At 46.3% G+C, this 13,843-nt stretch overlaps 1 protein-coding gene across 2 annotated transcripts in view; it reads right to left on the reverse strand.

Annotated features, from left to right (window-relative positions):
* Positions 1–13,843, reverse strand: part of TppII (Tripeptidyl-peptidase II) — a 148,477-nt gene that overhangs the window by 37,255 nt on the left and 97,379 nt on the right. For both annotated transcript variants that reach the window (XM_077657037.1, XM_077657036.1), the window contains exons 21-23: positions 12,971–13,108; positions 12,643–12,890; positions 6,101–6,179 (exon numbers count right to left, since the gene is read on the reverse strand). In XM_077657037.1, coding sequence (XP_077513163.1) covers positions 6,101–6,179; positions 12,643–12,890; positions 12,971–13,108 — 465 coding nt within the window. The remainder of the gene's footprint in view (positions 1–6,100; positions 6,180–12,642; positions 12,891–12,970; positions 13,109–13,843) is intronic.

The following is a 13,843-nucleotide window of genomic DNA, read 5'->3' on the forward strand; positions in this document are numbered from 1 at the left end:
GCGAGTCGACAGTTGTTACCTTGCGAATTTCGCTACTCAGTGATTGAACGCGAGTGTTTGGTAGTAATCAGGGCTGTTGAGGAGGAATTTCATATATTCTTGTACGGGACGTACTTCATCATTCAGACTGACCCCCAACCCTTACAATATCTAACAAAGACAAAGCATTTGGACAGCAGTGTACTGCGCTGGAGCTTAACATTCCAAGAGTATACTTCTTGTGTAGAGTACAACAAGGGCTCGGAAAACGTAGGTGCTGACTGCATGAGTCATTTGTAAATTGCCGGAGGGTGATGCCGAATGTACAGTGCTACTATCCAGTGTGTTTGCATTGGTTACTTGTACAAATGCAGTCTGGGAGTGTTTGCAAGTTTTTTTATTTTTCTTTAAGGTACAGACTGTGGGGACCTGCCCTGCAGCCTCCTGTGTTTGCTTTCCTGCGAGGCATCGTGCAGCAGCAGTCTCACATCGAGGAGGAACGCATTCCCTTGTCAGTTACATTAACTGGCAAGAGAGGGCGCCAGCGTCGCGGCACGAGAGACTGCTGAAGATCGCGCGCGGGAGAGGGGGCATGGGGTTCTTCGGCCGGGATCGTCGGCGCGAGCGGACGTGTCACTCGCGGCTCTGCTCTTCCCCGGCGGGGCGAGGAAGCAACGGGGAGACCCGCTCCCGTATATCATCCCGTCCGGCCTTCGGAGTATATATCCCTTGCCCTAGCGCGGGCGAACATTCGCTCGGAACCTTGCTGGTGAGTCGGACGACCTTGTTGCGAGCTGGCGTTATTGTTGCTGTAGCAATAAATGCCTGTGTCAGCCAATGTGTCGTTCCTTTGTTCCCTCAGAGCAAGGCCCGCCGTGGTTGGCGTGCGCTCGGTAGCATATGCGATCACGGGGTAGGGTCCGGGCGGCTTTGAACCGTGTCAGCCGCGAGTAAGCGGGGAGAAACTATTTATGTCCCCAAGTCAACCCCACAAGATGTGTGCAAAGTGTGTGTCCAATGATTTGTAGGCTTTCTATATTTTCTCTTGTGCCAGATGTGTAATGTTGGGCCCCATGTTCCCTCTGTGTGTCCCTATGCGCCTCCATCTGTCACTGTTTAAAGTGCCTTTGGTGTCTTCAATGGCGTCTAACTTGTCTGTTTACTACGTGAACATTCGTGTTGTGTGCACCGACGGCAGCAGTTTTTTCTGCGAAAAACTTTCCCAAAGGGGAGGCATATGTGATGTGCACAACAAATCATCGGGGGAGTTGTGAGTGTGGACAGCGGTGCGTCGACAGTGAATGCTACACGTGCCAGCCCAGCGTTGTGCATGTGAATGGTTTGCAAGGCGACGGCGACAAAGAGCGTGGCGAGCATGAGGAGCGGAGAACTAACGTTTGAGAAAACCAAGGTGTGAACGGAGAAAGCGCAGCGGAGGTTGGGTCATTCAAGCGTGGAGGTGGCAGCCGTTGGACATTAGGTCCGTGCTGCCGTGGGACCTCCGTTGGATCACCGACGCAAGCTTCCTGCGTTCCTTTCAAGCGTGGAGGTGGCAGCCAATGGACTGAAAGTCCGTGCTGCCGAGAGGCTCCCTTGGAAAGCCTGTACAGTAGACTCTCGTTAATTCAAACTCGAAGGGACCCCAGGATTTTGTTTGAATTATCAGGAAGTTTGAATTATCGGAAGTTCTCGCATATATGACTCTGAGCAAGATTACAGCGCACTTAAATCATATTTTAAACATTTCACTCTTTAATTACACAGTAAAAACAGAGCAGAGGTGAAGGATCCAGAACAAGTTTAATGGAAATCTATGGCTGACTAGACCGTTTGAAGAAATCATGAATTGTTGATTGTTTTTTCTTTACATGTGCATTAAGAATAAAGTTCTCTATTCCATTAAGAGCAGCCAGTTGTTCTTGAGAATTTTCTTCTACAGTCAGAAATTTGCGGACCTCGGCAAGGTAGTGGAAGGCCTGTGCTGCTGTCACAGAGGATTGCTCTTCTGATTCCTCTTCACTTTCGCTGCTGTACTGTGCTGGCAGCACCTCAGCCACCAAGTTGTCCAGGGTGTCTTCCCTGCACACGCAGAGGTTATGATCGGCAGCCGCAAATTCACTGAGGTCAGCAGCTATGTTGTGTGCTTGGAGTGCAGAAAGCACTAGCCTTGCTTCATCGCTCTCCATTTGGAGGCAGTCTTCACCTTCATTTCGAGCGCCGTCAGGCAAGGTATCACTGGTGTGGCCTGGTATGCAGAAGGCATGCTGGAAGCAGTTCCGTATCGTTGCCGATGTTACTGCACTCCATGCGTCAGCTAGCATTCCCACAGACGACAGCAGTGTTACGCTGTACGACATGGAATTATCCATGCATATTAGCATCCTCTTAAGGAGTAGCTTTCTGTAGTTTATCTTCAGACATTTGATTACCCCCTGATCCAGAGGCTGGAGGACAGCTGTTGTGTTTGGAGGGAGGAATTCAAGACGAATTGCCTCCAGCCCCTCCACGTCACCGTGAGCGGGACAATTATCCACTATCATCAGCACTTTTCTTTTATCACGCTTAAACCGCACGTCAAGTTTCCGCAGCCAATCCTCAAACAAAGATTGCGTCATCCATGCACGTGTATTTGCTGCATAAGAAACGGGAAGAGTTCGGACGCCTTTAAAGCATCTCGGACGCTTTGATTTGCCAACAACGAAAAGTTCGGGCTTGTGACTACCATCCATATAGGCACAAACCATGACTGTGAGCCGCTCCTTGCTCAGCTTTCCGCCGGTGCAACGTTCCCCCTTGCGACACAATGTTTGCTGAGGAAGGCACTTGAAGAACAGTCCCATTTCGTCAGCATTATAAATGTCAGCCGGGGAGTATTCAAGCAGTAGGCTCTGAAGACGCGTCTGCTGCCAGTCGGTAGTAACCGCCTCATCGACCGCTGCCGCTTCTCCACTTACTGTTTTGAAAGTGAGGCCATGTCGCTCCTTGAATCGCGACACCCATCCATCACTACACTTGAAGTCTTCAATTCCAAAGCGCAAAGACAGTTGTTCGGCCTTCTCTCGCAGGATTGGTCTACTTACTGGTAGACTGCAGCTCCGAGCGCGCTTCAGCCAAAGAAAAACTGCCTTCTCAAGCTCCGGATGCGCCGCCTCCCTAAGCCTTTTTCTGTCGGGAGCGAAATGGCCTGCGTTGTTTCGCAACTTGTCTTTCGCTTTCACAATCGTTGTCAGCGTACTTTTTGTGATTCCATACTTCAATGCCACAGAAGTCTTCTTCGCTCCAGCCTCAACTTCTTCTATGGCTGCCAATTTTTCTTTCACAGAAAGGGTTCGGTACTTCCCCCGCGGAGACATGATGCTACCAACGCAGGCGACCGACCAGGGAAAGAAAAGCGCGAGCGGTCACGTGATTCGGAATCGGCCGATGCTACTCGTGTCACTTTCGCACCTTTTTTTTTTCCCCTTTTCTCGTGCTCTTTGTTTTTACGTCAGGTTTTACGTCAGTTTTGAGCGTTTTGACAAACGCAGGTGGACAGTCGTCATTTCCACAAGTTTTGAGGGTTATGTGTTTTAATTTCGAACTTCCTGCTTTGAACTGGCTAGCAAGCATGCTAGCAAGCCACGGAAAGTTGAGCAACAATGTGCCCTTCGGGAGGCTTTTGTTTCGAACGTTTGTTTGTTAGGCTCTTGTTCGCTTTCTTTTATTTCTTTAGGCCATAGTGCGCTTATTTTAACATTTTCCACTGTTGTGGTAATATAAGAAGTCAGATTTTTCACCAGTGGTGGCAACGATAGCCGATAATTTTCCGGTATGGACAAGCAAAAAGTACGAATTAACCGAATTGCGGTGTTTGAATTAAGCGGCCTTAAAATACATTGAAAACATGGCGAACCAACCAAAAATTTGATTTTTGTTTGAATTAACCGAAAGTACGAATTATCAGAGTTTGAATTATCGCGAGTCTACTGTATTAAGCCTACGGTGTTTTGGGATGCCGACAACGTGTCCTAGCTACGCTACTCCTGCTGCTGCCAAGTTCTCGGGGCAGCTGACAGGAGTCCACCGGTGTCTTCCTGTGGTCCTCTCCGCTCCTACCACCTGGCTCCCTTCCGCCACTTTCTTCGACGCAACACCAACGACGCGTCGCACTACTACATCCACCCGTGTCCGTCCTGTCTACAAGGCATCCCCGCCTTCACCTGGGATGCTCAATATCTGGTGCACTCTTTTCTTCAACCTGTAGTGTTGTACTCCTGTTCAGTGTGGGTATTTCTTTGTGTTTTTATTTTGTATTGGCTCTTTTCCTCTAAATTATAACCATGGCTTCGTTTTGTTTTGTTTGATCTATTTGTTGTCTTGTTCGAACCTGCACACGATAGCGTTTCCCTTCTGCAGTTGGGGCTGCATTACAAATTTTCGACACAACCCCTTCAATGGGGGATTATGTATAAGCAACAGTAAGTGCTGGTAACTTCATAGCAGCTTTGATAACCAGGGGTGTGCAAACAGTACGTATTTTTTCCAAACTGAATTGAATATTTTGACGAATATTTGCTACTTGTGCGAATATTCGGTGAACAATAACCATAGAGTTTCTTACTGTACACTAGAGGGAAAGCTGGCGGCTTTTCACTTCATCCACCATGGACGCCCGAGGCATGCTGGGAAGACAGAAAACCGAATTGACGTCTAATGGCTTGTTGCCTGTGCTACGGATTGGATTTTGTCTGGTTGTTCAGTTTCACTTTCAACTTTGTCGTTTCCACTGATATTTCTTGCGCATTGTGGTTGTGTAGTGCAGCTACGCACGCAGATCAGATCGGAGGCATCCGAAGGCGACTCGAAGTGAGCTGAGCGCTGTGTCTGGTGCCTTCTATGCCTAAATTCCGTTTGCCTCCTCACTAGGAGCCATTTATGCGGCAAGCTGGGTTTTGCACAGCGGGAACCTGTGCTGACTGTGCATTGAAATGTGCCAGAACGGAACAAGGTTTTTTTGTGAACTGTGAACTGGGCAGTCTGCTGCTGTGACCACTCTGCACATTTCTCATAGGAGTCTCGGAGACATTTTAAAACCGCAAAGTACTTTGACAAGCGCAACTTGTGTTAACGTGCTCACCGAGGATTGTTTCTGGTTCATTTCGAAGAATGGCACTGGCTGCGCATTGCATGCAGGAACTACTTCCACTTCATGGATTAACTCAAGCAAATACCCGCATGTTGCACTTGTTAGCATCAACACGACCGTAACCTACCTGCGGTACGAGAGGTTTGCACTTCCTAGTTCATGTTTTTCTGGCCGAAATCTGTAAGCGCAGCGCCAGGACATGCCAAGAGTTGGCACTTAGTGTGCGCAAACTAGCTTCTCATAGAAAAGCGGGGCCTCAGGCAAGTTTCTCATGGTACAAACACAGCCTATGCACGGATATAGGGCACTTCCCGCAATAACCGAATACACCAATGAAACATTTCTATTTTTCACAATGCGAAAACAGAAGCTTCCAAGCATAGTATTTTAAGCGCTGTCAATTTTTTTGGAAGAATATTGGCTATGAAAAGTGTGGGGGAAGGGAAAGATAGAGTCGCAGCTGGTGTTCAGCACGTGTGGCATTGCAGATATCAAAGTGTTTTTTGTTGCCATTTTGTCTGATTGTGGAAGCATATGCATATATATATATATATATATATATATATATATATATATATATATATATATATATATATATATATATATATATATATATATATATATATATATATATATATATATATATATATATATATATATATATATATATATATATATATATATATATATATATATATATATATATATATATATATATATATATATATATATATATATATATATATATATATATATATATATATATATATATATATATATATATATATATATACATATATATATATATGTTGCACTTGCAATAAAAATGCAGTTAAAGTTTGCACCTGTATGTGTCCCCTCTCTGGTTCATGTTTGTTGTGTGCGCAAAAATTTCCACCCCCTAAGAACAACCAACTTGCCCAAAACGCAACGGTGCAATGCTCATCTCGCATGCTGCAGGCAAGCACGAGCACAGGAGGAAACAATGGCACTGACCACTTTCTTGCCCTGCTCATCCTTGGTCACTGTGACCGTGCCCGTCAGGAAGTGTCCTGCACTGCAGCCTTTGGGGAGCCTGCAACATAGAAAAGGATAGGATAGTCGAGGATGAAAAAACCACACAGCTGGGAGCAAGTTAAGTTCCTCGAAACAGTTTCCAGGGCTTTCATGATGAACGAATACAGCACACTCGCATCACAAGTGCTGTGTTTTCAACAACTGCATTTATAGTAAAGGAAGCAAAAAAAAAATAGGTTCTGCCACGAGATGGCCGATTATGAGCAGCTTAAAACCAAGATTTCTTTCGAAGAAACAGCAAATCACAGAAGAAAACAAAAGCGATAGTTCGACTTGGGACATAGTGGCATCATTTTTGATCACAGGCGCGAAAACGGACACAACACAAGGTAGTAAGACAGGACGGAGCACCTCCCGTCTTCCTACCTTGTGTTGTGTCTGTTTTCGCACCTTTAACCAAAGATGTACAGATGTCCAGCAAGACGTTCTTTTAAAGTAATAGTGGCATCAAATCTGCAACTCATCACCGTCATCAGCCTGACTACCTGCAGGGCAAAGGCATCTCCAGTATCTCTACAATGAACCCTATCCCGTGCCAGCTGCGACCACCCCATCCCCGCTATTTTCTTAATCTCATCCGCTCACCTAATCCAGTCTGTTACCCCAAAAACCACCTTGCCTTCGCAAGACATGCCCTACCCAGGTCCCATTCTTCCTCTTGATTTTGACTAGGATGTCATTAAGCCACATTTGTTCCCTCATCCACTCTGCCCGATTCCGGTCTCAAGACGTTACACCTATCATTTTACAGCGAAGCTGTATACCTTTAACGTCCAAAGGAATTTTTGTGTAAGCAAAAAAGCGCAGTCAGCAAGAAATGCCAAGCTAAAAATTGAATGCTACTCCGAGTGGAAAAGTACCCAACAGCACAGAAATCGTATATCATACTGGTCATAAAGCAGTCGTAATATAAAAGAAAATTAAAAAAAGATAAAAATATAAGAAAACTAAAAACAAAGTAAAACACAAATAAGAAAAGTAAAAATTTTAAATAAAAGAAAATGGGGAAAAAATATATAAATGGTAAATATCCTTTGAAAACGGGCATACAGCATGCAGCTCAGTACTTGTTTTTCATTAAGAAAAAACACAAAAAGCATCAAAACCACATGACACATAAGGCGCGTGTGAACAATGGTGACACCATTTCTCCAATGCAACTCAACCAACCCCCATTCATGGTTCATGCATTGATTTAACCTGATCATAAAGCAGTCGTGAATGTCGTTGTGAAGTAATAGAGGGTAATATAAATACATTTTACTTGTCTCTGGTTTCACTCTGTAGAAACACGCGTGTGAATTTTCAAGTGACGTTGCAAAGGGTAGTTGGGTAGTTTGCTTCTTTTAACACCATTTCTTTGGTCTCATTTTGTTTTGGTTTTTCTTTTCTTTGACCGGACGTGGTCCGCTAGTCACCAATCATGGCGTCCGTTTTGCCATGTGCTCCTCAAAGCTGAAAGGCTACACTGAGCACCTTTGTTGGTTCTTGTACTGTCTTTTACTTTAGAGTGAGTTAGTGGTGAGTTGGACAATCATGTGGAATGGTCGGATTTCAGTTCCAATTGCACGGTTTTGCCTCAGAGGCCCATGACACCAGAGCGCGCTTGCATACTTCATTTTGCCATTCATGTTGTATTTCATGCAGTGTTCTTTGCTTGTAAATGATGAGAGTCGTTATATTTCGTGCCTTAGGGTCTTGCAACACACTGCTAAGATATTTTACCAAATGCGCCAGCAGGTTTATGATTATGATGATGCTGTGCAATGTCACTGCCAGTTAAAGTGCAAGTTAAAGGTGGTCGAAATTATTCCTGAGACCTTTACTGCAGCACCTCTTTCTTCCTTTCACTCCCTCCTTTATCCCTTCTCTTACGGCGCTTGTCCACCTGACATATGCTATGCGAGACTGTTACTGCACTATTTCCCTTCTTCAAAAAAACCAAATTTCAAAGCCCATGCCCACATTTCCTTCACGGAACCCAATCACTATTAGCTGAAAAAAGAAAATGGAGAAGAGGAGGAACTGCAAGCTCTGCTCCAAAAGAAAACAAGAACAGGACTCCGAATAAGTTCAGCACATTCCAGGTCTATCTACACTTCACGTCCAAACACAGCTGCTTTCTCTAGTGGCACAGCGGTTACACTCCCTGACTTGAAAGGCCACGAAAAGTGCAGTGTACAGAGCTTGTGCAAAAATGCTGCCATCTACTGAAAGAAAAATGAAACAAGCAAGCAATGCCATGTTGAGGGAATGCGGTCACAGGATTGCCTGGTGTGGTTTGTGTGAGCGGCTTTCTCAGTTTGACGATCCTTTTATTTTAAGGTTTAAGAGAAAAATAATGAGCGACGAGTGGTCTGCGGACCTTTCTGTGTTGCCACATTTCCGAGCGATTTCGTGGATACCTATCATGCGGCACCAGCAGTGAAGCTAGAAATTCACAATGGAGTCGCATGTGAGCCTGCTGACAGAGACCAGGAAGTGTACTGGGCAATTACATATATCTTTTCTTTAAGTTTTAAAATGTCAGACTCAGACTGTCCTTCAGTTGGTGTGCTCTGTTTTTTTTTTGTTTTCTTCTTGCGTCGACGGTCGAGGCTGAGGTAAGGTGTCCGCACCTGCATTTCATGGATGATGCAGTTTCGAGATTGCAAACTTGATTACGAGTACAACATTGGTGAAACTTACCGACTGTTCGTTTTACTCAAGTGCTTAAGGCCGTCCGATGGTACTGTGACAGCTTAGTTTCCATGGCCTTTAGGTTACATTGTGCTGTTTCATTGCGTGCAGAAAGCATTTGCGTAGTGGGGCCCAGTGCTAAGGGAACAAGGGGGCCGGCGCTCTGCAGAACGCCTGTTAACGCTAACGCGTAGGCCCATAAAAACCAGCAGACTCCATTTCGCTCTTAGTTTAAGGATAACAAAAACTGGCACATGAAGCTGAGTGGCAGACGCATAACTTATCCTTCAGCAATGTTTGTTGCTGGGCTAGTTGGATATGCAGGTTTCATTTCAAGAAGTAAGGCGCTACAAAACATACGGGACGAGACAGGACGACGATACCGGCGTCTCGTCTAGTCTGTTTTGTAGCACCTCATTTATTGAAGTGTAGCATAACTAATCCCGCGTGAGAAACTACTAGCTGACCGACGCAGTGCACCCTAAGTGCTAGCAGGCAGAAGCACTCCTCGACAAATACAAGAGAAGCAGGCAGCTCAGTTTTGGGCCTTTTTTAGCCCTGCATGTTATTTGTTTTGTGACTGTCTGTGATTTAATTATCACCTCTCGAAAAGCACTCAACACCAGGAAGCGACCTCCCACCAGCCTCGCATCGTGCTCCCGGTGAGAAACAGAGTAAAGTGTACAAAGTCGGCACCCTCATCTTGTTTCCCTGGTTATCCTCGGGTCCTTTTTGTGTGCAGCAAGATACAGAGCAGTGTTTGGGCATTTTGGACAACGACAGATGCCAACGTGTGCATCCCTAATCTCCCAGAACCATATAATTACGGTATCCGGAATCCCCCAACATAGCAGAAACGCACGCGGTCAACGCAAGGGGCCGCCAGTTTTTCTATAAGGCCTATTATATACGCAGCTAAAGATCGCAAGAACGGTAGGTAAGAATACCGTATACACGCATGTAAGGGCCACACAATTTTTTCCATATTTGGCGGCCAATTTTCGGGGGCGCAGCTCATATACACAATGTGCAAAAAAAATTTTTTCTAAGTAAAAATACACCTATCAGGGGAAAAGTAGCATTTATTCTACATTCTATCTTCAGCAAATCATTGCCGTCAAGCTTAGGCATACAACCCTCTCCGCAAAAGGCAGCGCGCTGCCGTGACGTCACGTCATTGCTGGGGCAGAAATGAGCACAGTCCCAGGGGTGCCCTCTCTCCACATTCCTGGTGGTGCGGGAGACGATGGGGGGGATACCAAAGTATCCTACAAAATAAATGTTCAGCGCTGAAGAAAACCCAAAGCAACAGCAGTCTTACGTCCACTGGACCAAGGAATCATTTGTGCTTTCAAGCTCGGCTACCAAAAATGCATTGTTGAGCAGCTCTCAGTGAAAGTGAGTGTTAACGGCCAGTTAAAGATTAATTTCTTGGCCGCAGTTGAAATAATGAGTTATGCTTGGCAATACATCATTCAAGACACAATTCAAAACTCCTTCCGTCATGTAGGATTATGTCGTGAAGATACAGAAGCTGCGGGTACAGTGCAAGAAGGCAGTGATGTGGCCACACTGCGGCGACAACTTGCCGAGGTTTCAGACGCTGTGCCAGAGGAAGTGGCAGTTGAGGATTTTTTTGACAGTGGCAGCGAGCCCGTTGAACACGGCCATTGCTGCCAATGTAGTAGCGTCTGGTCCCCCAAGGATACGCTGCCAGAAGAAGATCGCCCCTGCCCCTTTCGCGAAGCCCTTTTGGCTACCGGAGTGCTGCGACAGTACTGCTCGGAAATGCGGGGAAGCGGACTGGAGTTGGCAGAAATGATGTCGCGTGTGGAAAACACGATTCTAAGAGACGATATGCGAGACTGCTTGGAGGTCTAGCAACACCGCGCCCACAGCTTCCGGTTTTCATCTTGGTTTGGCCGAGCTCGCCGAGCTCGTGCGTCGTTTGCTATGCGTGATTTCTTGACACCGGTGTAGCTGTCATGAATCTCGCGAGTGGAATTTCAAAAGCCACGCTTCACCCACTGCACTGCTTACACGGCTAATCTTTTACCAAATGTAGGTACTTTCAGGCAACGCTATCATGCTTATACCGTGTCCTCAGCTTTGCTTGAAGTTTGGTGCTGATGATGGCATGAATTGGCACTGGGGAGTGGGTTGGAAAGTCAAACTCTGTGACGTCGTTTTATGCACGCATTTAGGCTCCGCTTGAAGCACTCCACATTATCATCGCAATTTTATTTTCAAGTGGACGCAAATTCATCTGGTAGGGTAGTGAGTGGTTATTTTGCGCTTAGAGCACCGATGTGTTAACCAACAACTGTGGCAGGGTGAACTATTGTGCACGTTGATGCTAGCAGCTGCGTGCATTGCACTACAATTACACAAGACCCTCGGCCAGCAGCGCAATGCCATTCCTTTAAGTGCAATGTGCAATGCATATCCACGGTTTTCAATGCCACCGTTTCAGATCCCAGCGCCGCTGCTAGTGCTTATTGCCTTGTTGAAAGACGCAGTTGGAGTGTATATTGCGCTGTTAGCAGTCGATATTAACAAGATATGCATATATAATTCAAAATGTTGTAAGAAAAGATGCGGATATCCGCGGCGACAAGTTTGTCGCAGCAGATATCGATTGCAGGAATCCTGAAAAAATAAAATGTTCAAACCTCAATTTTTACCAACAGAGTGTTTTATATCACAAAGGCACATTAATTCGCATAACATGCGGGCACGATCGCATGGCAGCAGCGGAAGACAGCACGTGAGACCTTGCAACAGGTCAACGGTCGAGAGAGCTTTCTAGCCCTTCTAAATGTAATTGACCATGACAAAAGCTCGGCATAACACGTAGAAAACTAAGCAGTAATCGGCATATAATTCTGTGAGTGCACTTAGTTTGCCACGGCACGAGCGATCAAGGTTTGTCGATGGAGCGCACTGTGTGCCCATGGCCGCGATCTGCCAGCAAATTAATGAATGAGCTTCTTAGCGACTAGACTACAGGCTTGAGCAACACAGGCCTAGGCCGGGTTCAAGTCAGCGTCGATATGTTCACGTCCCACCGCTATGCGCTATCGGAAAGTTAGTAAATGCTCGAAATCGACTCGAGATTTTGTCCAGAGAGAACAAAGACCCTGATCCATGTCTTGATATAAACGCAAATCACCAATCACCTTGGTGAAAAATGAGCGCAGAAAGCGAAAGCTGAGCACTGGTCGGCATGCTGACACATATTACCTTGCGTGGCATTTGGTGTTCTGAAACCTTGGCACAAAGTACAAGAAAAGATTAAACAAGCGAGAAGCTGAAACGTACCCGGTTCCCGGACATATCATAGCATACTCACTGAGCGTACAATCTAATGCAATAGTGCATAGGCATTTCACATTTCAAATGAAGCGCAGCAGCCGGTTCAATCCAACGCTCGACAGCGGTTTCGTTTTCGCTACTGAAAAACATGGCAGGCCTAGTTCTTGGAAAGCCAAGAGATGGCGCCGCACATTTCCCGTATCGTCTATTGATGGGGCTAAATGCAATGTGCAGGCCATAATCATTGCCTACTGCAAACAGGTGTGCTCGCATATCTCGCCAATAAATTACTCTCGGTGCAAATTACTCATGGCGAGTGGCATGCTTATACTTCTGCTAAACGCGGCAATGTGCACAACATCGTGTAAAACGAACTTTGAAATGGAGTTGGTCATAAGTGAGTTCGCTAACACCAAACCCCAAATCCCGCTGTTGGACTTTGGACTGTGCCACTCTTCAATGCTCACTTGTCGCAGGGCAGGGGTGCCAGGTAGACGGGCAGCCGTGTGCCCGGCCGTGCCATGATGGGGGCAAACTTCTTGGCCGTGGCCAGCATGGCCTGCCCGTGGGTGCGGTACACGTCCAGGGGGAGGGCGGTGGGCAGCCGCTGGCTCAGCTCCACAGGCAGCTCTGCGAGGCGCTCCACCAGGGCGCTCTGCTCGTGGCGCACGTGCAGGCGCAGCACATACTCCCCCTTCTCCAGCTTGGTCGCATACTGCACCCAGAGAGTAGCCGCTGCTTAAGCTGCCACGGGGGGGGGGGGGGGGCACCATCAGGCACTGAAAAGAGCCGCACCCGGGTGGGGAAAGCATCTCCTGAAGCCAGCAGCTGCTTGTTGGTGTCGAAGATCATCCACAGCTGAGACTCGTACTCTGACTCATACAGCAGCTCCGACAGCAGGCCGCAGCTGGGGGTCACCTCTGTTGCCTTGCTCTGCACAAAGGGGCCCCATTCAGGAGACTCCCCACAGATGGCTCCACTTTCAGCCCTGCAGGCTCTGCCTGCCAGCCAAATCGGCAAGACTAACAAAAATAACTGGTGCACTTAAGGGACAAAGAGAGAACAAGCACGACACACAAGACAAGGCACAACTTCCATATTTAATAACACGACCTGGAAACAGGTGTGCTTTTACAAGCGCAGTGAAACAGGCGAGGTCGTACTAATAAAGAAAGGTCGAGAATAAAAAGGGAGGTGTGTAGGCGACATTAACAAGCAACAAAACTGGCTTAGGTGAGAACGACAGGCTTAATTTTTGGACAAGTTGATAGACTGCAAATGACTTTGCAAATTCGGCTAAAGAATAGTAAAACCTCATTAATTCCAAGTCACTCGAATCACGAAAAATATCTGAATTGACCGGCGTTTCAAATTCACAGAAAACAAAAAAAAATAGAACCCACGCAAAACATCGTTATCGGAACGCACAATCTTTATTGAACCTGTGCGATTACCGCATATCGCTGCAAGGAACTTCAATAAAACATTGGTTGGGTCTAGTTAGTACATGATATGCTTAAAAGTGAGCCCCACAATTCATAGGCCTTGCTGGCCAAAAAATAAATAAATAACCCGTGAGATGGAAAAGCAATAAACGATCAAATGCGAAAAAGCAACGCTCCACCCTGTTTTCATGTGCGGTCCATTAGCGGCATGGTCTTGTTGTTT

The sequence above is a fragment of the Amblyomma americanum genome, chromosome 3 (assembly GCF_052857255.1).
Source record: "Amblyomma americanum isolate KBUSLIRL-KWMA chromosome 3, ASM5285725v1, whole genome shotgun sequence".
In the NCBI taxonomy this organism is placed as follows: Eukaryota; Metazoa; Arthropoda; class Arachnida; order Ixodida; family Ixodidae; genus Amblyomma; species Amblyomma americanum.